This window comes from Heterodontus francisci, chromosome 13, assembly GCF_036365525.1.
Source record: "Heterodontus francisci isolate sHetFra1 chromosome 13, sHetFra1.hap1, whole genome shotgun sequence".
Lineage (NCBI taxonomy): Eukaryota > Metazoa > Chordata > Chondrichthyes > Heterodontiformes > Heterodontidae > Heterodontus > Heterodontus francisci.
The window spans coordinates 50,833,090-50,859,943 of NC_090383.1; the positions used below are offsets into that span (position 1 = coordinate 50,833,090).

At 40.9% G+C, this 26,854-nt stretch overlaps 1 protein-coding gene across 2 annotated transcripts in view; it reads right to left on the bottom strand.

Annotated features, from left to right (window-relative positions):
* The window catches only part of LOC137376374 (rho guanine nucleotide exchange factor TIAM2-like), a 438,770-nt gene that overhangs the window by 245,929 nt on the left and 165,987 nt on the right, over nt 1-26,854 (bottom strand). For both annotated transcript variants that reach the window (XM_068044808.1, XM_068044809.1), the window contains 3 exons: nt 22,332-23,543; nt 15,605-16,040; nt 2,541-2,713 (listed from right to left, as the gene is read on the bottom strand). In XM_068044808.1, coding sequence (XP_067900909.1) covers nt 2,541-2,713; nt 15,605-16,040; nt 22,332-23,537 — 1,815 coding nt within the window. In that variant the 5' untranslated portion in view covers nt 23,538-23,543. The remainder of the gene's footprint in view (nt 1-2,540; nt 2,714-15,604; nt 16,041-22,331; nt 23,544-26,854) is intronic.

Below are 26,854 nucleotides of genomic sequence, written 5' to 3' on the forward strand. Positions count from 1 at the left end.
GTGTCTGGGGAATTTAAAAAGGGAACTTTCATATTTCAATCTGTGCGTTAAGGTTTTGTTTTGTTACTGGATAAATCTCATTTGATTAACAAAATTATCAGTTTATTAAGAAACCTGGTTGATGTATTTTATTCTAGGATAAAGCGTTGAGTATATGATTGACCACATCGGTAACTGGGTAAACATTTAAATATATGTTGTGACCTGTGGAGAAGTGGAACTAGAAAAGACAGTGCACTCCTCCCTCCATGGTCATAACAATTTGACCTGCAGAAGATTCTCCAGTTCTTCCCAAAGCGATTGCCAGTGCAATTCCAGAGGTGGACACCCTATAAATAGTATTTTGGTAAAATGGTAATGCTTTGTGAGAAAGCCCATCATTACTTTGGTGGGGGTGGGGGGGCATACATGGTTGAATCCCACACAAACTTCACATGAATCCACTTTCACACATTTGCTGATGGATCTCAAACAGGAATCAAAATTTTGGTTGTTTTTTTTAATCCTACCTAGCCACAGTGCTGTAGTCAATTTAACTTTTACTGTAGGTGAGCCATCTTCTGAAACTGCTGCAAGTCCATGTGGTGAAAATACTCCACACAGTTAGAGAATTCCAGAATTTTGATGTAGTGACAATATATCTACAAGGCAGGATGGTGTGATTTGGAGGGGAACTTGCAGATGGTGTTTCCATGCACCTCCCGCCCTTGTCCTTTTAGGTGGTAGATGTCATGGATTTGGCAGGGAATGGCAACAAAGTCTTGGTGAGTTGATGCAGAGCAACTTGGAGATTATACAAACTGTTACCACTATGCACCAGTGGTGATGGGGTGCCAATCAAGCAGGCTGCTTTGCCCTGGATGGTTCAAACTTGTTGTTGGATCTGCACTCATCCATGCAAATGTGAGTATGCCTTGTAAATGGTGGAAAGGCTTTGGGGAGTCTGTTGGTGAGTTACTCGCTGCAGGATACCCAGCTTCTGACATGTTTGTGGCCACGGTATTTACGTAGCCAGTCCAGTTAAGTTTTGGTCAATGGCAGCCCTCAGGATGTTGATGATGGATGGCTCAGCAATGGTAATCCCATTGAAAGTCAAGGGCAGGTAGTTAGACTCTCTTGTTGGAGATGGTCATTGCCTGACACTTAAGTAGCAGCAAAATTTATACTATGCATCAGTCCAAGCCTGAATGTTATCCAGGTCTTGCTGCAGGCAGGCATGAACTGCTTCATTATCTGAGGAGTTAACAGTGGAACTGACCACAGTGTAATCATTAGTGAGCATTCCAATTACTGACCTTATGATGGAAGGAAGGTCCCTGATGAAACAACTGAAAATGATTGATTCCCATTGACTTCAAATTTACTAGGTTCCTTGATGTCACACTCAGTCAAATGCTGCCTTGATATCAAGGGCAATCATGCTCACCTGATCTCTGGAATTCAGCTCTTTTGTGCATGTTTGGTCCAAAGCTGCAATGAGGTCTGGACCCAAGTGGTCCTGGCAGAACCCAAACTGAACATCGGTGAGTGGATAATTGATAAGTGCCAATTGATAGGACTGTTTTGAACACCGTCCATCAGTTCCAGTGCAATTAGCTACTAGGCCATTAGAGGAACAGACAATTTTTTTTTTATAAAAGAACTTTAAAAGTATCAATATTAATTTCTTGTGCATCCATTTGTACGTGTTTTTGTTTGAAACATCAAATTCAAACCAGAAACACAATTGTGACTAAAAAATCAAATTGATATTAGATCAAAACAAAACAAAATAGGCAAAATAGAAACAATGTGAACAAAATGTAAACCTACACTGATTAAAATACCATAAGCACAAGGTGTTCGTTAATTTGACATTCACTGGCACTTAGTGTGCAAGGTTTAATGCACATACCAACTCCTAATGCAGAAATATTTAAAAGTTCAAGTGACAAACTCCACGGGGAAACAAAATAGCTTCCAGTTATGAATTTAAGAATTGCAATTTACAAAGGAGCATATTCTCTTAAAGTGCTTAACTTTTAAGACCAACCTACCCTTTATTTTGATATAGTCAACAGATTAATAGTCATGGATGACCCTTTCAAATCATTCTTACTTTCAATGCAACCATAATTATATTAAAGTTTATTGCAAACACATTTCAGTCAACTATTTTACAGTTGTGACTATCTGAAACTGTAGTGTAACATTCTGAAAACATATTACAAGATTTAGAAGGAACGAGGCACTATATTGAGAGAGAAGAGCTTTCCATTTGGCCTCCCTGGATTTTGTTTGTAACTATCCCAAATAAAGCAACACTTAATTATAAGTTGTGATCTCCCTTTCTAACTGATCCATAAAGCCATCTATTCACGAAGACCCTTAAGGTGTGTTTTGCATGAAAGCTGCTATGTAAACAAAAATTGTCGCTATTACATGCATTTTTTTTTTTGTTTTACATTCACCCTATGAATGCCAGCAGTAGTTCTTCTGTCCCTTATAGGTGGCCCTGTTGTAGTTTGGGTGAGCTACATTCCAAGTAAATTAAGAAAAACCTGGAATAAGACGACATCTCCAAAGGCATTACTAAGACAGAACACATTTTCTTTCTTGGGATGTTCCGGTACAGGCTGCACTATGCTATCTTCGGCAAACAGGGCATATCTAGCAACGCTGCTCTGCTCCATGAAGTTTTTCCCACTGGCCTCATAAAATAGCAGGGTACAACCTTTAAAAAGGGAAAAGAAAAAAAGTAATTATTGAGAGTTACCTGAAATGCCACTCGTACAAATTTGTTGTACATACCAATTGCACAAAAGTGCATCGAGGTAATCAACCTACTGTAGGCTCCTTGCCCTTATTTGGAAGTGATAATGTAATATTTGTTTAAGTTCCATGTTTCAATAGGTTCAGTTCAAACTCATTGTACACTGATCACTGAAATCCATTAATCAATGCTTGCATTTGAATAGCCATAGAATCAGTGTCATTACTAGATATGGGAATATTTTTGCTTTTTTTTTTTTTAAAACCATTGACCAAAGCAGAGAATAAATTTTTTCAATCATGGTAGTGTAACAGTAAGGGTTATAAGAGTATAAATGCAGAGCAGGACTAATTACAATTGATTGTTTAAACAGGTACTTTTAACTGAATTTAAATCAAACATAGCATCAAACATCCAAATATTTAACATCCAAATTAATTTATTGAGATGGCTGGGCAGGCGATGTGTTGCTGCTGTAGTATGTGGGAGCTGGTGGACGCCGGTGCGATCCACGGTGACCACATCTGCAGCAAATGTTGGCTGCTCGAGGACTTTCGGCTCAGAGATGATGAGCTCGAGTTCAAGCCGCAGACACTGCGACACATCAGGGAGGGGGAAAGAGTTACCTGGACACGGTTTCAGGAGACAGTCACACACCTTAGATCAATTACATCAAATTTGGACTGTGGTCAGGGACAGGAGGGTATGACTGCGAGTGAGGCGGGTATGAGGATCTAGAATTTAGTTTTGGAGGAGCCTCAGCCAGTGCCCTTATCCAATAGGTACGAGGTTCTTGCTCCAAGTGTGGACAGGGGCACAGACTGCAGGGAGCATGAGCGAGTGAACCATAGCACCGTGGTTCAGAATGCCATTCAAGTCGGGTGGGGGAGAAAAGTGAAATACAGTAGTAAGGGATAGCATAGTTAGGGGAATAGATACTGTTCTCTGCAGCAAAGACAGAGTTCCGAAGGCTGCGTTGCCTACCTGGTGCCAAGGTTAAGGACATCTCTTCTGGGCTGGAGAGGAACTTGGAGTGGGAGGGAAAAGATCCAGTTGTCGTGGTCCACGTAGGTACCAACGACATAGGTAGGACTAGGAAAGAAGTTCTGCTGAGGGACTATGAGCAGCTTGGGGCTAAATTAAAAAGCCAAACCTCAAAAGGTAATAATCTCCGGATTACTACCTGAGCCATGTGCAAATTGGCGTAGAGTGATTAGAGAGGTAAACGTGTGGCTCAAAGATTGGTGTGGGAGAAACGGGGTCCGATTCATGGGGCGCTGGCACCAGTACTGGGGAAGGAGAGAGCTGTTCTGTTGGGACGGGCTTCATTTGAACCATGCTGGGACCAGTGTCCTGGCGAACCTTATAACTAGGGCTGTAGATATGACTTTAAACTAATTACTGGAGTGGGGGGAGAGGGAGGGTTCAACTGAAGGAAAGTTGAAAAAAAATCAAAGTAACAAAAGACCAGAGGTGCAGGGTAGTGAAGAGGCAAATGGTAATCAAAGTGAGACAGGAAGGGGCAGAAAATACAAGCAGAAGAGTGCAGCAGAAATTAGAAAAACTGAGTAATAATGATAAAGAGTCAAAGCCTAAGGCTCTATCTGAATGCATGCAGCATTTGTAACAAGATAGATGAGTTGACGGCACAAACAGAAACAAGTGAATATGACTGGATACCTATTACAGACGCGGTTGCAGGGCAAGCAAGACTGGGAACTCAATATTCAAGGGTATTTGACGTTCCGTAAAAATAGGCAGAAAGGAAAAGGAGGAGGTAGCTATGTTAATAAAGAAAGGCATCAGTGCAGTGGTGAGTAGTGATATAGGTGCAAAAGATCGTGATGTGGAATCAGTTTGGGTAAAATAAAGAATAGCAGGGGGAAGAAGTCATGGGTGGGAATTGTCTACAGCCCCCCGAAGAGTTGCCTCACTGTAGGACAAAGTATAAATCGGGAAATAATGGAGGCGTGCAAGAAAGGCGCTACAATTGTCATGGGTGATTTTAATCTGCATATTGACTGGACAAATCAGATTAGCAGAGGTAACATGGAAGACGAATTTGTAAAATGCATCAGGGATTGTTACTTAGAGCAATAGGTTGCAGAACCTACCTGGGAACAGGCTATTTTAGATCTTGTAATGTGTAATGAGGTAGGATTAATAAGAAATATTGTAGTTAAGGATCCTCTCGGGGGTAGCAATTACAACATGGTAGAATTTCAAATTCAGTTTGAGGGCGAGCAACTCCGGTCTCAAACCAGCGTCCTCAACTTAAACAAGGGCAATTACAAAGATATGTAGAGAGCTATCTAAAGCGAGTGGGGAAAATAGACTAAGGATGTGCAGTGGATGAGCAGCAGCAGACATTTAAGCAGATATTTCATAACTCTCAGCAAAAATGTATCCCGGTCAAAAAGAAGGACACAATGAGAAGGATGAACCACCTGTGGTTAACAGAGATGGTCAAGGAAAGTATCCTATCAAAAACTAAGGCATACAAAGTGGAAAAAACTAGTCATAGGCCTGAGGATTGGGTTGTTTTTTTTTTTTTAGGAACCAGCAGCCGATGACTAAAAAGCTAATAAAGAGGGACAAAACTGATGAATGTAAATTGGCAAGAAATATTGAAACAAAGAGCTTCTACAGGTATATAAAAAGAATAGGTAAAGTGAGCGTGGGACCCTTGGAGGATGCAACTGGAGAATTGATAACAGGTAACAAGGAAATGGCAGATAACTTAAACCAATATTTTGCATCGGTCTTCACGGTGGATGACACTATAAACATCCCACAGATATCAGATAAGCAAGGAGCTAATGGGAGAAAAGATCTTGTAGCAGTCTCTATCACGAGGGACAAAGTATTTGACAAACTAATGGAACTAAAGGCAGACAAGTCGCCAGGACCTGCATCCAAGGGTTTTAAAGAAAGCGGCTGCAGAGATTGTGGAGGCATTGGTCGAGATATTCCATAACTCAAAGTTCCAGGAGGGTCCCAGCGGATTGGAAAACCACTAATACGATGTCCCTGTTCAAGGAGAGGAGGGAGACAAAAAGCAGGAAACTATAGGCCAGTCAGCCTAACATTGGTCGTTGAGAAAATGCTAGAGTCCATGATTAAGGAGGAAATAGCAGGACATTTAGAAAAGCTTAATGCATTCAAACAGTGTCAACATGGTTTTGTGAAAGGGAAATCACGTTTGACAAATTTGCCAGAGTTCTTTGAGGATATAACAAGCAGAGTTGATAAAGGGGAACCGAAAGATGTTTTATGTGTGGATTTCCACAAGGCATTTGATAAGATGCCACATAAAAGATTATTGTACCAGGATAGGAGCTCGCGGAAAGAGAGAGCGAGAGGTTGTGGGGGGGGGGGGGGGTGGGAGATGGGGGGGGGGGGGTGGGAGATTGGGGGGGGGGGGTGGGAGAGATGGGGGGGGGGGGTGGGAGAGATGGGGGGGGGGGGTGGGAGAGATGGGGGGGGGGGGGTGGGAGAGATGGGGGGGGGGGGTGGGAGATGGGGGGGGGGGTGGGAGATGGGGGGGGGGGTGGGAGATGGGGGGGGGGGTGGGAGATGGGGGGGGGGGGGTGGGAGATGGGGGGGGGGGTGGGAGATGGGGGGGGGGGTGGGAGATGGGGGGGGGGGTGGGAGAAGAGAGATGGGGGGGGGGGTGGGAGAAGAGAGATGGGGGGGGGGGTGGGAGAAGAGAGATGGGGGGGGGGGGTGGGAGAAGAGAGATGGGGGGGGGGGTGGGAGAAGAGAGATGGGGGGGGGGGTGGGAGAAGAGAGATGGGGGGGGGGGTGGGAGAAGAGAGATGGGGGGGGGGGGGTGGGAGAGAAGAGAGATGGAGATAGAGGATTAATGGGTCTTTTTCAGGTAGGAAAGACATAACTAGTGGAGTGCCACAAGGATCAGTCCTAGGGCCTCAATTATTTACTATCAATATTAATGACTTGGAGGAGGGGGAAGAGTATAATATATCCAAATTTGCTGACGATACAAAAATAGGTGGGAGGGCATGTTGTGATGAGGACATAAGGAATTTGCATGGGGATAGATATAGATAGGTTGAGGGAGTGGGCAAAAGCTTGGCAGATGGAATTTAATGTAGGAAAGTGTGAGGTCATGCACTTTGGTCAGATGAATCAAAAGGCGGACTATTACGTAAATGGAAAGACTCCATTAACGTGCAGCACAGAGGGATCTGGGTGTTCTTGTGTATGCAACACAAAGTTAGCATGCAGGTGCAGCAAGTAATTAAGGCGGCAAATGGAATTTTGGCCTTTATTGCTAGGGGTTGGAGTTTAAAAATAGGGAAGTCGTTACAACTGTACAGGGTGTTGGTGAGGCCGCACCTGGAGTATAGTGTACAGTTTTTGGTCCCCGTATTTAAGAAAGGATATACTGGCATGAAGGCAGTTCAAAACAGATACACTAGGCTGATTCCTGGGATGAAGGTGTTGTCTAATTGAGAACGGTAAACAGGTTAGGCCTTTACTCATCAGAGTTTAGAAGAATGAGTGCTGATCTTATGGAAACATACAGATTCTGAGGGGGCTGGACAGGGTAGACGTTGAGATGATTCCACTGGTGGGGGAATCTCGAACTAGGGACATAGTTACAGAATAAGGGGACACTCATTTAAAACTGAGATGCGAAGAAATTTCTTCTGAGGGTAGTGAATGTCTGTAATTCTCTACCCCAGAGAATTGTGGAGGCTAGATCACTGAAAGTATTTAAAGAGGAAGTGGATAGATTTTTGAAATATCGGGTAATTGAGGGCTAAGAGGAGCTGGCACGAAAGAGGTGAAGTCTGGGGCAGATCAGCCATGATTTTATTGAATGGCTGGGCAGGCTTGAGGGGCTGAATGGCCTACTCCTGCTCCTAATTCTTGTGTTATGTTCTTATAAGTGAGAAAATATAAGCAAAATACTGAAGATGCTGGAAATCTAATAAAAACAAGAAATGCTGGAAATACTCAGCAGGTCAGGCAGCATCTGTGGAAAGAGAAGCAGAATTAACATTTCAGGTCACAGAACACACACTTTGGGTCATGAAAGGTGCAAAATAAAAATAAGTTTTTTTCTTCCTTCAGTTGGTGCGACAAATATTTTTTCAATCCAGATGCCTTTGTCAATGCAATTGTCATTAGTCAATACTACTTTGACATTAAGTTGATAGCCTGTCTAATTTGTGGAGTTTGGATCCTCTATCCTGCAACTGTGATGGGACCCACATATTCAATTAAATCTCATACTGACTAGTCTGTAACCAGATGGTCTAAGTTTATACAAACAATCACATGGCAAGTTTAGAGGTCTAGGTTGCTCAGGTTGAAATTCACATTGGTATGAGTTTACCAGAGAGCACCAAAATGGTTTTGCGAAGGGCAACTCGCTTCTGCCTAATCACGTTGAATTTTTTTTGAGGTCACTAATAAGGTAGATAAGACAGTGTCAATGGATGTTATCCATTAGAGACTTCCAGAAGGCATTCAATAAGGTTCCACACAGGACATTATCAGCAAAGATCAGAGTGCACAGTCTTAGGAACAGTCTTTTGATTTGTGTCAGAAATTGGTTTGGGAGGCGAGAGAGAGAGGGGGGGATAACGGGCAAATACTCTAATTGGTAGGATAGGACAAGTGGTGTTTCCCAGGGATCTGTTCGGGAACTCATTTTTCCACTATATTTATGAATGACTTGGATAAATGAATACGGAATTGTATATCCAACTTTGCAGATGACACTAAGTTAGGAGGGACAGTAAGTAGTGCAGATGGGAGCAGGAAGTTCCAAAGGAATACAGACTGACTAGTTTAGTTTAGAGATACAGCACTGAAACAGGCCCTTCGGCCCACCGAGTCTGTGCCGACCATCAACCACCCATTTATACTAATCCTACACTAATCCCATATTCCTACCACATCCCCACCTGTCCCTATATTTCCCTACCACCTACCTATACTTGGGGCAATTTATAATGGCCAACTTACCTACCAACCTGCAAGTCTTTTGGCTTGTGGGAGGAAACCGGAGCACCCGGAGAATACCCACGCAGACACAGGGTGGGTTTTGCAAACTCCACACAGGCAGTACCCAGAATTGAACCTGGGTCGCTGGAGCTGTGAGGCTGCAGTGCTAACCACTGCGCCGCTAAAATGAGTGGACAAAGCAAATGGGAGTTCAATATCAGGAAGTATGAGGTCATCCATTTTGGACTGAAGAAAGATGGATTGGAGTATTTTCTAAATGGTCAGGAACTAGAAACTGTACAGGAGCAAAGAGTGTTGGCGGGGCTCTGGAATTCACTTTCTGAAAGGGCAGTAGAGGAGGAAGCCTCATCATAATTAAAATGTACTTAGATATGCACTTGAAGTGACGTAACTGGCCAACCTATAGACCAAGAGCGAGAAAGTGCAATTAGGCTGAATAACTTTCTCGGTCAGAACAGATACAAGGGCCCAAATGGCCGCCTTCTGTGCCATAAATTTCTCTGATTCTATGATAAAGCATACTTTGCATCAAATTTAGGCAGAGTGGTTTTAATGGGGAATTTTAACTTTCGTATAGATTGTGATAGGCAAACTAGCTCATGTCAGAAAAGTAGTGAATTTCTTCAGTGTGTTCAAGTTTTGTTTTCTGCAGCAGTACTTCCTGGAAGCAAGGGGGCAGGCCATATTAGATTTATTAACGGGTTACTAAACCAGACTTAGTTAGCAGCCTAATGGCGCATGAACAATTATCTTTGTGATTATAACATGATAGTGCTCAATGCATTATTTGAAAGGGAGAAACACAAAATAGCTACTCAGATTCTAGATTTAGGCAAAGCTGACCAAAGGACAAGACAGATATCCACAGTAAAAATGGGAAAGTCTGTTAATGGGCAAAAAGGTAGATGATCAGTAGGTGGTGTTCAAGAATGAGATACAGAATCAGTTTAAACCCTTAAGGAGCAAGAGCTCAACCTGTCCAAAAAAAGAGTCATTATGGATGACAAAAGTAGTAAGGAACAAGAAAAAGCACAAAAATCCAAAAACTTGCACAGATCTTGTAAATAGATAGCAAGAGCTACAAAAAGGGAGTAGGAAAGAAACTTGCAAGGCATATCAAAATCAAACATTTTTTCAATTAAGAGGGTGGTGGATAGGAGCAAAGTGGGCCCCTTGAAAGCTGATAACAGCGATACTGTCAATGAAAATAAGGAAATGGCGGACATACCATTACTGTGCATGTCAGTAATTACAGAAAAGGATAGCATGCCAAACATCCCAAGGAAACGGATATTGAATCGGGGAGGGGATTAACCAAAATCAACATAGGCAAAACAGTAATGCAAAAAATAAATGGCACTAAATAACGACAAACCCCGAAGACTAGATGGTTTCCATTCCAGGGTTTTAAAAAGGAAAATCAGCGAGAACATTGTTGATGCCTTACTTTCCAAGTTCTCTTGATTCAGGAATCATTCCTTTGGATTGGAAAATTGTGCATTTTAGTCCACTATTTAAGGTGAGGGGTGTTGGGGAGGGACGAGGGAATTATAGACCAGTTAGCCTATCATTGATTGCCAGGAAATTACTAGAGTTTATTAAGGATAGGGTGACTGTGCACCTTTAAAATATTCAGCTGATCAAAGAGCCAGTAAGGATTTGTAAAGGGTAGGTGATTCCTGATGAACCTGATTGAATTTTTTTGAAGAGGTGATGAAATAGTGGATAAGGGAATGTTTATGAATGTTATTTATATGGATTTCCAGAAGGCATTTGATAAAGCCCCTTGCAGATAGTCTTAGCTAAAGCTGAAGCTCTCAGAAGTGAAGGCAAATTATTGATCTGGTTAGGAAATTGGTTAAGCAACAGGAGATAGAGTGGGGATAATGGGCAGATACTCTAACTGATGTTAGGATGTGACTAGTGGTATCCCATAAGGATCTATGTTGGGACCTCAACTATTCACTGTATTTATTAATGACTTAGATAAAAGGCTAGAAAGCTACATATCTAAGTTTGTCAATGATACAAGGATATGAGACATTGTAAGCAATGTAGATGGAAGCATAAAATTATAGAAATATTAAAAGGTTAAGTAAATAGGTAGAACTGTGGCAAATGATTTTCAACATAGGTAAATGTGAGATCATCCATCTTGGATGTAAAAAAGGTATAAGAGTATATGGTGGAGCTCCAAAGAGACTTGGAGGGTCCAGGTACATATATTAAAATGTCATGAACAGTCACAAAAAATAATCAAAAAGGCTAATAAAATTCTGGCCTTTATAGCTAGCAAACTAGAATGCAAGCAGGTAGAGAATTATGCTACAGCTGTAGAGAGCCCTGGTTAGACCACACCTGGAGTACTGTAAGCAGTTCTGAGCACCACATCATAGACAGGAAAAATTGGACTTGGTTTGGGTTGGGTGGGCAGGGGGGGGTGGGGAGGAGGGAGAAAAGAGTCAGGAAATGCAGCCTAGCTTTACCAGAATGGCATCTGGACTCAGTTAAACAAAACAGGATTACACAAACTAGGGTTGTATTCCCTTGAATTTAGATTGTTAGGGTGTAATTTGAAAAAAAAGAGAGGAACTGATAGGGTAGAGAGAGAAATTATTTCTGCTTTTGGGGAGTCCATGACTAGGGGGCGCAGTCTAAAAATTAGAGCATAGAATTAGAATTAGAACATTACAGCGCAGTTCGACAGCATAGTTAGGAAACAATTCTACACGCAACAGTGGGTAAAAGTTTGGAACTCTTCCGCTAATGGCAATTGATGCTAGGTCAATTGTTAATTTTACATCTGATGTGGATAGATTTTGTTAACCAACGATATTAAGGGATATGGGTAAAGGCTTTTGGAATTAGGTCACAGATCAGCCATGATCTCATTGAATGGTGAAACAGGCTCAAGGGGATAAATGACCTACTCCTGGTCGTGTAAATCAAATGGCCTAAAGAGAAAGTCCATTATCAACCTTGAAAATCTAAAGGTAAATTAAAGAAATAAGACAGAAAATGATCGAAGTACTCAGTAGGTCTGGCAACATCTAGAGAGAGAAGCAGAGTCAATATCTCAGGTCTATGATCTTTTATTTGAACTAGGAAAAGTTAGAAATGTAACAGTTTAAGTAAGTGATATGGGGGAGGGTGGAAAACAAATAAAGGGAAAGTCTGTGATAAGGTGGAAGATAGGAGTGTCATACAGGACCCATGGGAGTGGTAAAGTGGCAAGAAAACAAAAAGGCTTGCTTGGAGGTGTGCCGAAACATGCAAAGAAAAGGAAACAAAATGGGGGCAGAGATTGCAGAACTCAATATAGAGTCCGGATGGCTATAAAATGCCTAATTGAAAAATGAGATACTGTTCCTCAAGCTTCTACCTCCCATCCCACCAGCCTCCGTATTCAACTGATCTTCTGCCATTTCCACCATGACTCCACCAAACATATCTTCCCCTTCCCTCCCCTTTCAGCATTCTGGAAGGACTGCTCCTTTTATGACACCCCCACCCCTTCCCATGGCACCTTTCTATGCAAGTACAGGAGATGCAACACCCGCCTCCTCTCTCCTCACCGTCCAAAACCTCAAACACTCCTTCCAAGTGAAATAGCGATTTACGTGTACTTTCAATTTAGTATACCCTATTCGCTGCTCACAATGCGGTCCCCTCTACATTGGGGAAATCAAATGCAGATTGGGTGACCACTTTGTGGAACACCTCAGTTCAGTCCGCATGCATGACCCTGAGCTACCAGTGGCCTGTCATTTTAATTCTCAACCTTGCTCTCACACTGACACGTCTGCCCACTGCAGTGTTCCAATGAAACTCAATGCAAGCTCAAGGAATATCATCTCATTGTTCAATTAGGCACTTTACAACCTTCTGAACTCAACATCGAGTTCAACAATTTCAGACTGTAATTTCTGCCCTCATTTTGTTTCCTTTTCTTTATATGTTTCAGCACATTTTGTTTCTTTTCTTGACCCATTACCACTGCCATTGGGTCTGCACAACTCTCTCCTGTCTTCCACCCTATCACAGACCTTCCTTTTGGTTCTTTGTCCCACCCTCCCCATATCACCTGCTAAAAATCTATTACATTTCTAACTTTTCCGAGTTCTAATGAAAAGTGATAGACCCGAAATGTTAACTCTGCTTCTCTCTCCATAAATGCTGCCAGACCTGCTGAGTATTACCAGAATTTTCTGTCTTTATTTCAAATTTCCAGCATCTGCAGTATTTTGCTCTTGTACTAGAGGTAAATTAGAGTACTGGAAGCTGCTTGGAACTACCAGCCAAATACTGCAAGATTAACCCAATTGAATTCCTGTAATCTCCATGAATCAGAAACCTCTATGGTCATCCCCTTGAGTCGAAAAAATCTTATGACATGACTGCCAGTAAATATCTTGGCACTTTGCTGAGCCAATGCTTCTCATTATTTACGATTTAGTTTTCACTTAGGATTTGTTATTTGGTCTTTACTAGTTCCAAAAAAGCCAGCATTGATAAATGTACAGGTCAGTGCATTATTCCAAATAAAACTTGATCAACCAGTTAACATACAAAGTTAGATTTTAGAAAGAACTTAATTACCCCACAATCTAATCCAATTGAAGTTTTAGATGAAGTAACAGAGAAGGTTGACGAAGGGAATGTGGTGGATATGGATTTTAGGAAAGCATTTGATTAGGTACCACATAAAAGGCTGGTTAACAAAATTGAGGCTCATGGAATAGGAGGGTCAGTGCCCAACTGGATAAAACATTGGCTTAAGGACAGAAAACAGCAAGTCGTAGTAATTGGCTGTTTTCAGACTGGACGATGGTAGACAGTGGTGTTCCCAGAGGGTCAGTGCTGGGACCACTGCTTTTGTTTTTGCTGTATATAAATGACTTGGATCTTGGAATACACAGAGTAGAATCTTAAAATTTGCTCATGCCACCAAACTTGGAGGTGTGGCAAACTGTGAGGATGATATGAACTGCATACAACAGGACTTGGATAGGCTAGTAGAATGGGCAGAGAGGTGACAGATGGAATTTAATACTGACAAGTGTGAGGTGATAACTTTAGGCAGCAGGAATAGGGAGGCAATATATACTTAATGGCACAGTTCTAAGTGTGTGCAGGGACAGAGGGACCTGGGGATTCATGTGTATCGGTGGCAGGTCATATTGAGAGAGTGGTGAGTAAAGTATGAGAGATCTTGGGCTTCATAAATAGAGGCATTAAGCACAAAAGCAGGAAAGATATGCTGAACCTTTATAAAGCTCTGGTTAGGCCCCAACTGGAGTATTGCGCCCAGTTCTGGTCACCACACTTCAGGAAGGATGTAAGGGCAAGAGAGGGTGTAAATGAGATTCACAAGAATGATTCCAGGGATGGGGGAAATTTAGTTCCAAGGTTAGGTTGGAAAAACTGTTTGCTCTCCTTAGAACAAAGGAGATTGAACAAAGATTTCAAAATGTACATTATGACAGGCTTAGATAAGTTAGACAAGGAAAAACTGTTCCCGTTAACTAATGGTACACGCACTAGGAGACACAGATTGAAGATTTTGGGCAAGAGATGCAAGGGAAACAAGGAACAACATTTTGTATGCAGCGGGTGGTAATGACCAGGAACACTCTGCCCACACTGTTGGTGGAAGCAGAGACAATGGCTTCAAAAGGAAATTGGATAGTCACTTGAAGGAAATAGACTTGCAGGGCTATGGGGATTGAGCGGGGGTGCTGGGGCTGTCTGAACAGCTCCATTGAGAGCTGACATGGACTTTATGAGCTGAATGGCCTCTTTCCATGCTGTAAATGATTGTGATTCGATCTATATTAAGTGAGGACCCTTAAATACTTCTGTAGTAAGTAATGCTGTGTAAGTTGCCTTTTAGTACTTAAAGTACAAGCCATTTTACAAGAAAAAGCTCCTACCTGTGCAAAATCATTATAGCTATGTCCTTAACTCTCTGAAAAAGGAGAGAGCAGAAACAAACATGCTTTTTGAAAAATATTAAGTAAAAATCTAGCTCCAAAAGGCTTTGAATGAGTTGAGACTTGACTTTTCACAGTTTACAAACACAGACACCAAGGGGAGTTGGTGGCATTGTGGTATTGTAGCAATCCAAAGACCCAGGCTAATGCCCTGGGGACACTGGTTTAAATCCCACCATGGCAGCTGGTGGAATTTAAATTCAATTAATTAGTTCAATTAATAAATATAAAAATCTGGAATTGAAAGCTAGTCTCAGTAATGGTGCCATGAAACTATTGATTGTTGTAAAAAACCATCTAGTGCACTAATGTCGTTTAGGGAAGAAAATCTGTTATCCTTACCTGGTCTGACCTATGTGACTCCAGACCCACAGCAATGTGGTTGACTCTTAACTGCTTTCCGAAACGGCCTAGCAAGCCACTAAGTTGTAGCAAACTGCTACAGAAAAGTCTTAATAGACTGCAGCAGTTCAAGAAGGCAGCTCACCACAACCATCACAAGGGCAATTAGAGATGGGCAACATAGACATCCTTGTCAGTGACATCCACATCCCATGAAAGAATATTTTGGATTTTTAAGAAAAAAAAAGGGCTGTAAGCCTTATATTGTACATTAGTGTGGCTTCTAAATATGAAATTGTAGACCTCAAGATAGTCTTACTATCCTACTATTCCACAGAAAACCAGTACATTAATCATGATTAATTAGAAAAGGAAAAAGGATCCAAATTCTGGTTCAATTAAACTGCGTCAACCACATGGCCATTCTATTAAGGCCAATTATCAGACTTCATCCAGAAGTTTAGTTTGCAACAGTTCTGAATACGACATATCAATTCTGTTTCTTTTAGGTGATTACCTTTAAGAGAAACCCAATATTGTTTCCACTTTCTGCGAGGTGCAAGTTCCAATTTCCGCTCCTTCTGATGTGTAATAAGAGGTTTAAAAGACAACCAACCAGCCTTTCGCACAAACCCTTGTTCTTTTTCATACAATAAATCCAGCTGTTCTAGTGAGCTGAAGGAATCACTGCTGGTTTCCTCACTTCCTGTAGACGGGTCTGCATTTTCGATTGACATATGACCCATTTCCAACTCTCGCATAAAATTCTCATAAATGCTCTGTCTCAGGACGTCATTGCCAACTGCATTGGTAGAATTACTTCTGGGTGGCAATGTATAGCTGGAGCCAGGTGACCACAATAAACTTGATACCTGGGAGGGAGAGCTGGTGTCTGCAGTCACGCCATCAATTCCACTGTCACAATATTCATTTATATCCTTGGATCTAGAGTCCTGCAAAATTGACAGGATTTTTACATGATTGCAGAAACACATTAAGAGCTAAACAGAAAATTTGCAAGTATACTATTCATTCAAATGTGATGAGATTCTCGATCACATCTTAGCATTGCTCACGTATAAAGCATAACCAAATATTTGTTTAGCATTATTTTTACATTGAGGTCTTCATCGCATGCTTTCTTTCATCGGACGGGGTATTGAGTACAAGAGTTGGCAGGTCATGTTACAGTTGTATAAGACTTTGGTTCGGCCACATTTGGAATAATGCATGCAGTTCTGGTCGCCACATTACCAAAAGGATGTAGATGCTTTGGAGAGGGTGTAGAGGAGGTTCCCCAGGATGTTGCCTTGTATGGAGGGCGCTAGCTATGAAGAGAGGTTGAGTAGATTAGGATTATTTTCATTAGAAAGACGAAGGTTGAGGGGGGGGACCTGATTGAGGTGTACAAAATCATGAGAGGTATAGACAGGGTGGATAGCAAGAAGCTTTTTCCCCCCCAGATTGGGGGATTCAATTACTAGGGGTCACGAGTTCAAAGTGAGAGGGGAAAAGTTTAGGGGGGATATGCGTGGAAAGTTCTTTACGCAGTGGGTGGTGGGTGCCTGGAACGCGTTGCCAGCGGAGGTGGTAGACGCGGGCACGATAGCGTCTTTTAAGATGTATCTAGACAGATACATGAATGGGCAGGAAGCAAAGAGATACAGACCCTTAGAAAATAGGCGACAGGTTTAGATAGAGGATCTGGATCGGCGCAGGTTTGGAGGGCCGAAGGGCCTGTTCCTGTGCTGTAATTTTCTTTGTTCTTTGTTCTAATGTACACAGACTGCCTTCTCCCATATGTGGAGAAAGTGAGGGAAAGCAGAATACAAGCAAACGTAAAATTAAATATTTGGGAATTGTTGCAGCACATATGATCAAATTTTAAAAGGCAAAACAATCCAACTATATAAAGAATTGATATATTTCAGGAATGGAAGGTTATCACTACCTGACCATGCTTATTATCCATCGTAACAGTAATATAGTCTTAGAATTAGACCACCCAAGGAAGCCATGAAAGAGCTATACAATTAGTCCCACTCCCCCAGTTCTTGCCCATATGTTTTTCTTTTTCAAGTAGATATCCAAATCTCTAGAAAGTTGCCACTGAACCATCTTCCACCATCCTATCAGGAATTGAATTTCAGATCGTAAGTTACTCCAGAAAAAAAATTCTCATCTCCCATCTTTTTGCCGATTGCCATTACCGACCCAGTGAAAACGGTTTCTCTTTTTTAACTCTATAAAAACCCTTCAGAGTTTTGAACACCTTCCCTTAACCTTCTCTGCTCCAAGCAGACCAACCTCAGGTTCCCTAACTTCTCCACATACTGAAGTCCTTTATCCCTGGTATCATTCTAGTAACTATCCTCTGCACCCTCTCCAAAGCCTTGACTGACTTCTTTAAGTGTGCAGCCCAGAATTGAATAGAATACTCCAGCTGAGGCTTTATTTGTGACTAATAAAGGTTTAGCACACCTTCCTTGCTTTTGTACTCTATGCCTCTATAAAGCCAAGAATCCCATATGCTACTGAAACATTAACCTGTCCTGCCACCTTCAAAGATATGTGTACATACACCCAGGTCTGTCTGATCCTGCAGCCCCTTTAAAATTGTACCATTTAGTTTATATTGCGTTGGTTGCTGCAACAATCAATTCCCTCTTAGCATTTTTCCGCTCCTGCATCAGGACATGAAAAATTTAAACTGATAAGGCAAGCAAGCAACCATTAAGCATGCAAGAACAGCCCAGTGTGACATGTACTCAGATATTCTCTCATTCACTGACAGAACCTGCATCGTACCATTCTGTGTCAAAGTTAGTTAACAAATCAATGCAATAATCGCTATTTGAATAATGCAACAATGCTAGAAGGAGCATTTTTTTTTGCATAAAATGATCATAACTACTGCTAATCCAAAGTTTCTTTCTGCATTAAATAAATGAAATCAGATAATTAGAATTAAACAATTTTGAATTAAGACTATTTGGAAACAACTATGCATCTACATTTTTACATTTATGAGATGTTAACAGAAATAAGAGCAATTCAACTAGGGCGGAACAGTGGCGCAGTGGCTAGCACCGCAGCCTCACAGCTCCAGCTGTGGGTTCGGTTGTGGGTACTGCCTGTGCGGAGTTTGCAAGTTCTCCCTGTGACCATGTGGGTTTCTGCCGGGTGCTTCGGTTTCCTCCCACAGCAAAGACTTGCAGGTTGATAGGTAAATTGCCCCTAGTGTAGGTAGGTGGTAGGAGAATGGTGGGGATGTGGTAGGGAATATGGGATTAATGTAGGATTAGTATAAATGGGTGGTTGTTGGTCAACACAGACTCAGTGGGCCAAAGGGCCTGTTTCAGTGCTCTAAGAGAGCCACAACACAGTTCAATGACGAATGATATCAATAAACCTCAAATGGAAAATTCACCAAAATTGTTTTTACCAGAGTCACTTCTATTCTGAATCTCTGGCAGGTAATAAAAGGTCTTTTCTGTGACTTGTTCATGAATTAGGATAAGTAGTGCCAAATATTTTTAAGTATAAAAGGGAGCTTTTTTTTTTTCACTTTTTGGTTAATTATTTTTCACTTTTTACTTAATTTTGTTGAAGATGCCTCCATATTTTGACAGAATTGTTGCTCAGAACCAGCAGGAAGTTTCACATTAAGTAAAGCAAAAATACATATTTAATTTTAAAACTAATTTTCATATAGAAAAAATGCTCATGTTACAGGGGGTCCGATGAATTTATTTTAATGTAAGGAGGCCTCAGAAACAAAAAGGTCCAGAACATTTCTTGTAGTGGGTTTAATGGCATAACCTCTTGAACCGACTGGTTCAATACGTGCCTCATTAAGTTTTGTACAAAACAGCCAGCCAGAATAACAAATCAATGCAAGCAGCGAACAATTGCATCTTAAATTGGAAAAGCAGGGACACCCAGAGGGAAAAGGAGGAGCAGCATTATTTGACATACAAACACCGATATTGGAGGAACTGGCAAGATCATCCGAACATCAGTGTCAAGTTTTTAAAGTTCATTGTAAAATTGATGGGAATGCTTACACAATTTAATGAGATAGAAATTTCAAACTCCCAGTGTGAACAGCACTCGCAAGGAATGATTCATTAAATTGCCTGTGATTTGCTGTCCTTCAATTTAAATGTCACACACCTACAACTTCCTGAGGTGTGCACCCAGGGAGTGCCTCTCCCCGCAGGGCAAAACTCCAATCACTGATGAGCCCAGTTGATCAGTTCTGGCCTACTTGATAAAATAGCTTTTAACAGGTCTTTCTTTCCCGATGCTGTCTGACTTTTTTGTTGCCCACCCCCAATTGCCCTCGAGAAGGTGGTAGTGAGCTGCCTTCTTGAACCGCTGCAGTCCATCTGGTATGAATATACCCACAGTGCTGTTAGGGAGGGAGTTCCAGGATTTTGATCCAATGACAGTGAAGGAACAGAGATATATTTTCATGTTAGGATGGTGTGTGGCTTGGAGGGGAAATTGCAGATGCTACTGTTCTCACGCGTCTGCTGCCCTTGTTCTTGCTGTGTTCACGATGTGTATTTCAGCATTTTCTGCCTTTATTTCATGTTTCCAGCATTTCCCCTTTTTCCTTTGATTCTTCTAATATGTAAAAAGACTGAAGTTGGATACTATGTACTTAAGTCTGTTGCAACAGCAATTCCTCAATACTTTAAGTTCCAAGTAATTGTTTTGTTATTTTAATGCTACTTTAAACTCAGTCATGAAAGGGAGCAATGCTTACCTATCCTTTGAGCTGCATGGTTTACGAGTAACATTAACTCTATTATTTTAAATCAAAAGCTTCAAATAGGATTATAGTGTATACTCCCCAGGATGTTCAATTCTGAAGTTCTGAGATGAGAAATTAACGAGGCACCGGGTACTGGCACAAAATAGGCAACACGAAGGGAACAAGTGCCCAAAGATGTCAAATGGAAACTGCGCCTTGGCCTTCAAGCTATCTGCACAAAACAAGCAATAAGGCATCCCAATGCAGCTTGCCTATCAGCCTTAGGAAATTTGGCCAGCTTCAACTCTGAGCAGGCCAACATGTAGATCCTGGGGTGGTGGTGGTGGCAGGCCTGGGCTGGCTCTATCCCACAATACTTTTGTGGAGCTCCTCTAGACACCACAAAATGCAAGCATTAAATAAAATGACAACTTAAGCTACAGTTGACCTGGATAAAACATCCTCCCACTTGATGACAATTTTGAGCAAGGTCTAAAACCAACGTTAAGACCCTGATTTGCAAATTCAAAATGCCAAACACCCATTTCAGGCAGGCAATCTCGATACTTTGTAAGTCACCAGCTTTCAATTTGGCAGCTGCCGCATTTTGGGGGAAACGGAGTGCAAGACATAGTGACCTGAAATTGGTCCACCCAAAAAATAGGCATGATGAAGAACAATTCTTCACCCAGCATCTCAAAAGAAGAAATCTATCTTCAACAATACTAATATATGGGGAAGAGCTACTTCAAACAATTTATATAATATTCCTACACAGAACTTTTTCAGGAACTGCTTATAATGCTACACCATGGAACATTTATCAACCAATCATCTATATTTGAGAAGTTTCGAACATCAATTTTTAGGCTGGATGGTAAATGTTTTTACTGCTGCAGCTCGCTTAAAATTCAAGATCATTGGATAAAAATCCCAAATATTTCAAGTCTAAAAATATAGGAAAGGCTTAAAAATGCAACTGAGCTATCAATTTAGAAAAAACTGTTTTGACCATGAAACCAAATATTAGAGCGATAATGTGCTTTTTAAAAATACCATTCTGGGTATGCTATCTAAAAGGACACAATCACAGTATGATGTTGGATTTTACTTAAAATACGTAGTGTTTCATCAATACTGCAAGTTATTGTTAATTAGGATTAGGAAACATGGCAAGGTTTACATTTCCAGGTGTATGCAGTTTTTTTCAAATCTATTTTGTTTTTTGATTATTGAGCTCCTACATTCTCAGGTTCTACTGAATTGAATTTTTGGATTATTAGCTTCAGAAGCGTCTGTAGATGACCGTAGCTGAACAGCAGAACTGGTTAGGTAATAAAATTCATGCTTTGATCAAGAATTCTACAAGCTGCAAATAAGAGTCCACTTTGTGCAACAGTGATCTGTGGAACACAGTGCAGGGTCCATCACAGGGATTTTAAACTACTTTCAAAATGTGGGAAGGTGAAATTTACCAAGATATTTTGCCAATAGGTATGAAAATTGTGGGTATAACCTCTACACCAATACAACTGATACATAGAATGAGCCATGAAGGAACAGAATACATTTTGCAGCTGATTAGCTTAAGAAAATATACTTCTGCCTCTAAATAAAATTAGAAACTAAAACTAGATCTAGCTTAAAAAATAAGTTTATTATAACTGGGAAATATTTATGTATCAAAATATCTGCATTCCAGTGTTCCCTTTGAATCAAGATTACATGTGAATGGTATGCAGCTGGTACATTGAAATTGTATGTTTAGATCAGATATGTGGTCGAGTTGCGAGGCTGATAGATCTTGCAGTTAAAATGCATATCAGATGGTCCTAGAACACAGTGAAACTTTTGACCCCCTGCTAATATTCCACATAAATCTTCCAGATCACACAAGCAATTAATTTATCAAGAGCAGGAAATACTCAACTATCCAGACCAGCTTGTTTAATAATCAACTGTCACATAACATCTGTGAAGTTAAACCTGGTGTGTAGAATCTGCAAAGTGGTGTTCCAAGAGCAGCAATTATTTTATTCGGTTACAACCCAAGCACACCATAGACAAATTTAGACATCCAAGGATAACTTCTTTGCAATGGGGAGACAGTTGCTTGTGGGTGGCAGCACTTTCCTGTTTGGGTGCAGAAAAGTGTCAAATATGAACAAGCTTGATATTTCAGCCATTGCATTCGCTCAAAAAAAAAGCTTTTACAACAGATTTTAGGAAAGGCTCCCTCCCACTACAATGGAGGACCAATAAGACAGAAGATAAACAAATGGCTTTTAACCTAAAAACATTAATTTCTTGAAAGGTAGATTCGAGCACATTAGAGAATAAAATTAAAGCAAAATTAAAATAGGACACAGATCAGGAACATCAGAATAAATAGCATTTAATAAGTATACTATTTGAAGTTAGAACAGTGTGGTAATTCTGAAATTTGTGTTTAGGTTTCCACTAAAAGAAAAAGGTTCCTCACCTGTAGTTTCCTCTTCTTTCTTGTAAGGCTGCCAGTCCAAGCACTTAAACGCCGCATTCGACTTTTTAAGGCAACCCTTGAGGAGCTAGCCTCAGAAAGGTTTTTGGGCTTTCGACATGGGAGTGTATAAGAGGTATATTGTATGGTGCCTCTATCCTCCTCATCTGATGGCACATTGATGCAGTTGGAGAAGTCACTTACAAACAAATTGTGAGGATTAAAAGCAGGGTTTCTGTAGCCATCTGAAAATTCATTCCCTGAGGGTGTGGAAGGTCCTACACCTGTATCACGGTACAGTGTTTGAAAAGAGAGAGATGATCTTTGGAAGAGTTGATCATTTGGTAAAATGCTTTCTGGACTTCTTGTCTCGGTAGTTTTCCCATTTGTGTAAGTTTTATCAAAATCACTGGCATAAGCACGATGTCCCCATGGCAATTCAGACCAGGAATATTCAGAGCTGATCGAGCTACCCTTGCTTGATTTTAATCTCTCCTCACCAAGCAGAACACTCTGGTCCATTATGTATCCTTTACTGGCATCAATCTGCACACCACTTTGTTTACTCAGGTCACATCCCATAACAGGGGAGTATCTCAAAAGCTGAACTGGCCCTTGGGATTCATCACAGGGTGGTTTACTACCACTACTGCCACCACCACTATGGAACTCAACCCTTAGGCCCCCATCAAATTTTCCCAGAGTTTTGATGAGAACCTTTGGACTGCTTTCTCCCTCCGGTTTTTTGGATTTAGTTATATTTTCAGGTAATCCATGTCCATTTAAGACATGTCCATTGTATTCCAGAGCTTCAGTGAGATTGTCTGTTTTGTCAAGATGAATGCAAGGGAAATGGTTTCCAGATAATAATTTATCATTCCTGTAGTCAAATTTCCCCAGGTAACCCGGATGGCATCTGGCATATGCATTATTACCCAAAGACTCGCACTGACGTGAAGCACCATTGAAAGAGTAACGCTGGTTACTTTTGTGCTGAGAAAGACAGTTTTTGCCCAGAGATCTCGCTTTGTAACTTATGTTGCTGCCACTATATCCCCAGCTGAAAGAAGAGCGTGACTTTTCATCCTTGGTATGGACACTTCGAATTTTAAGGGCGCATGATTTCTGCCTGCCGCCAGGCATCGACTTCCCCTCAATATTATTGCCTTTAGTACCTTGCAGATTGTACTGGCTGTCTGAATTGCCCATCTTGCACTGGAGAGAAAAAAAGCAGGAAACAGTTATGAGTCAGATCACTAAAAATGAACAGCAACTACAAATCAGTTTTACTACTCTGGAAATAGTTTTAAAATGTCCATTTTGAAGTCAGTCACAGCATGCAGTTATGTTAGCTGAATCACATTAGTTAATGCAGGAAAAACATCCTTCAATATCTTTGAATAAACACTTGACCAAGCTGTTTGTCGACAAATGCTATGAGTTGAATTACATTCCTAGAACTATGAAAACAAAATATAAATTGTATAGGCATGGTCGTACCATACTTGGCTTATGGTGTAGAAAGGACATTCTTAAAAGTTGCCTTCTCAGTACACAAGATTATATATAGTTCAGCCTTAATTACTTCACACTCACATGATTTACCCAAAGGTTCCAGGCTGAAATACAGTGGTAGACACCCTGACTTAACTACTGTAGATAGTGTAAATATATCCAGTTAGATATCTTGGGCCTGTCGCCCACGCTACCTCCTATTGCTGTCAACTTTTCTATTAAAAATTCTTATGATCACATTTATGGTGGAAGTGACTATTGAAACTCATTATTCCATCAGGCATTGGACTCATTCTCTCAAAATTTGTTAATAAATGGGAAAAAATTATTCTCAGCAGCTGCCATTTCTAATATGTAAAATAAGGATTTAAACTAAATCCCAAAAAATTGCATATTTCACAATAGCGCAATTACATTTATCCAGGTTGCCTTTTAATAGAATCATAGAATGGTTATAGCACAGAAAGAGGCCATTCGGCCCGCCATGTCTATGCTAGCTCTCTGGAAAAGCAACTCTGCTTGTCCCACCCGCCTGCCCCCTCCCCACGGCACAAGTTTTTTCCCTTCAGGTAATTATTCAATTCTTTTCTGAAAGCCATGATTGAATCTACCTCCACCACATTCTGGCTTCAAACCACTTGCTGTGCAAAACATTTATTCATGTTATCATTACTTCTTCTGGCAATCACCTAAAATCTGTGTCCTCTAGTTCTCAACCCTTCCACTAAAGGGAAAGGTTTCTCCTTTTCTACTCTGTCTAGACCCCTCATGATTTTGAGCATCTTATCAAATCTCTCCTCAACCTTCTCTTTTCTAAGGAGAACAACCCCACAGTTGCTGCAATCTATCCACATAACTGAAACCCCTCATCCTTGGAACCATTCTCATGAAACATTTCCACACCCTTTCTAAAAGCCTCCACATCCTTCCTAAAATGTGGTTCCCAGAATTGGACACATTACTCCAGATAAGGCTGAACCAGCATTTTACAAAGGCTTGTCACTTCCTTGCTTTTGATCTCAATGCCACTATTTGTAAAACACAGCATCCTATTTACCTTTGTAACCATTTTCTCAACCTGCCCTGTTACCTTCACCAATTTGTGCACAACTACCCCAGGACTCCTTCACCCCCTTTAGTATTGTATGTGGTCATTTATATTGGTTTTCATCATTCTTCCTACCAAAACTTATCACTTCACAGTTCTCCACATTAAATTTCATCCATGTGTCCACCTATTCCACCCGAGCATCTATGTCCTCTTGAAGTCCATCATCCTCCTCCTCACAGTTCACAATAGTTCTGAGTGTTGTGCTATTGGCAAATATTGAAATTCCATCCTGTACATCCCAGTCTAGGTAATTAATATATATCAAGAAGAGCAATGGTCTTTGTACTTGTAGTATTACTTGTTACATTGATGTGTGACCTATAGTAAGATTCCCAGGACAAGTAGTATCCAAAGAAAATGTCGGTTATTATAATAACTTAACTGGAAGAGAACACAGCTACTACAGGAGCACACCTACACATAGCTTACTCCATCAGGCTACACCAACAACTCCCTGGTCATGTGTGACATGACATCACTTCCTCTGGTGACTTTCACTCACAGCTTAAGATGGTCTGCTTAAGGTGGTCCCACAATAGCTCCCTTTTTACCAAAAATAAAAACATATGCACAATACACAATGATGTTGCAGTTCAGACTAACTATACAGGATAAAAGCAAAACATTATTTACAAGTAAGCAAGTTTAACACACTAACACGTGTGTTAGCTTATTCTTCCTGATCTCATCATAAACCTCTTCTCAAAGCAAAGCTCATCTCAATGACACAAGGGTACAATTCTAAAAGGGGTGCAGGAGCTGAGGGACCTGATTATATATGTGCATAAGTCATTGAAGGTGGCAGGTTGAGAGCATGGTTAATAAAGCAAACAGTATTCTGTATTAATAGTGGCATAGAGCACAAGAGCAAGGAAGTTATGTTGAACTTGCATTTACCACTAGTTCAGGCCTCAGCTGGAATATTGCGTCCAGTTCTGGGCGCTGCATTTAAGGAATGACGTGAAGGTATTGGAGAGTGTACAGAAAAGATTCACGAGCATGGTTCCAGGGATTAGGAACTTCAGTTATGAAGATAGATTGGAGAAGTTAGGACTGTTTTCCTTGAAGAGAAGGCTGAAGGGAGATATGATGGTGGTATTCAAAATCATGAGGGGTCTAGACAGAGTAGATAGGGAGAAACTTTCCACTCATGCAAGGATCGAGAACAAGAGGGCATAGATTTAAATTAATTGGTAAAAGCAGCAAAAGTGCAACTAGGGATAAAGCTATCTTAGATCTCGTATTGTGTCATGAAGCAGGGTTAATGAGCAATTTCACAGTAAAAGATCCACTGGGAAATAGTGATCATAATACCATTGAATTTCATGTTAACTTTGAAAGTGACACATTTCAATCACAAAGAATCTTAAACTTAAAGCCAATTACAAAAGATATGAGGGGAGAACTGGCTGCAGTTAATTGGGTAAACTGACTGGAAGGTATGGCGGTAAATGAACAGTGGGGAACATTTAAAGAAACAATTCAAAGGGTTCAACAAAAGTACATTCCATTCAAAAACAAAAAAAAAACTCGTCCAGAAAGACCCATCCGTGGCTCACTCAGGAAGTTGTGAGTATTAGACTAAAAGAAGAGGCTTACAGTGTTGCAAAAAACAGTAGCAAATCTGAGGATTGGGAGTGTTTTAGAAACCAGCAAAGGGCCACCAAAAAGTTGATAAGGGAAAAAATAGAATGGAGTAAACTAGCCAGCAATATAAAAACAGATTGCAAGAGCTTTTATAAGTACATAAAAAGAGCAGCTAGATGTTGGTTCCTTAGAGGCAGAGACAGGAGAAATTATCATGGGGAAAGAAATGGCAGAGGAATTGAACGAATATGTTGCGTCTGTCTTCACAGTAGAAGACACAAGTTCCATACCAGAAATAGGCAGCAACCTGGGG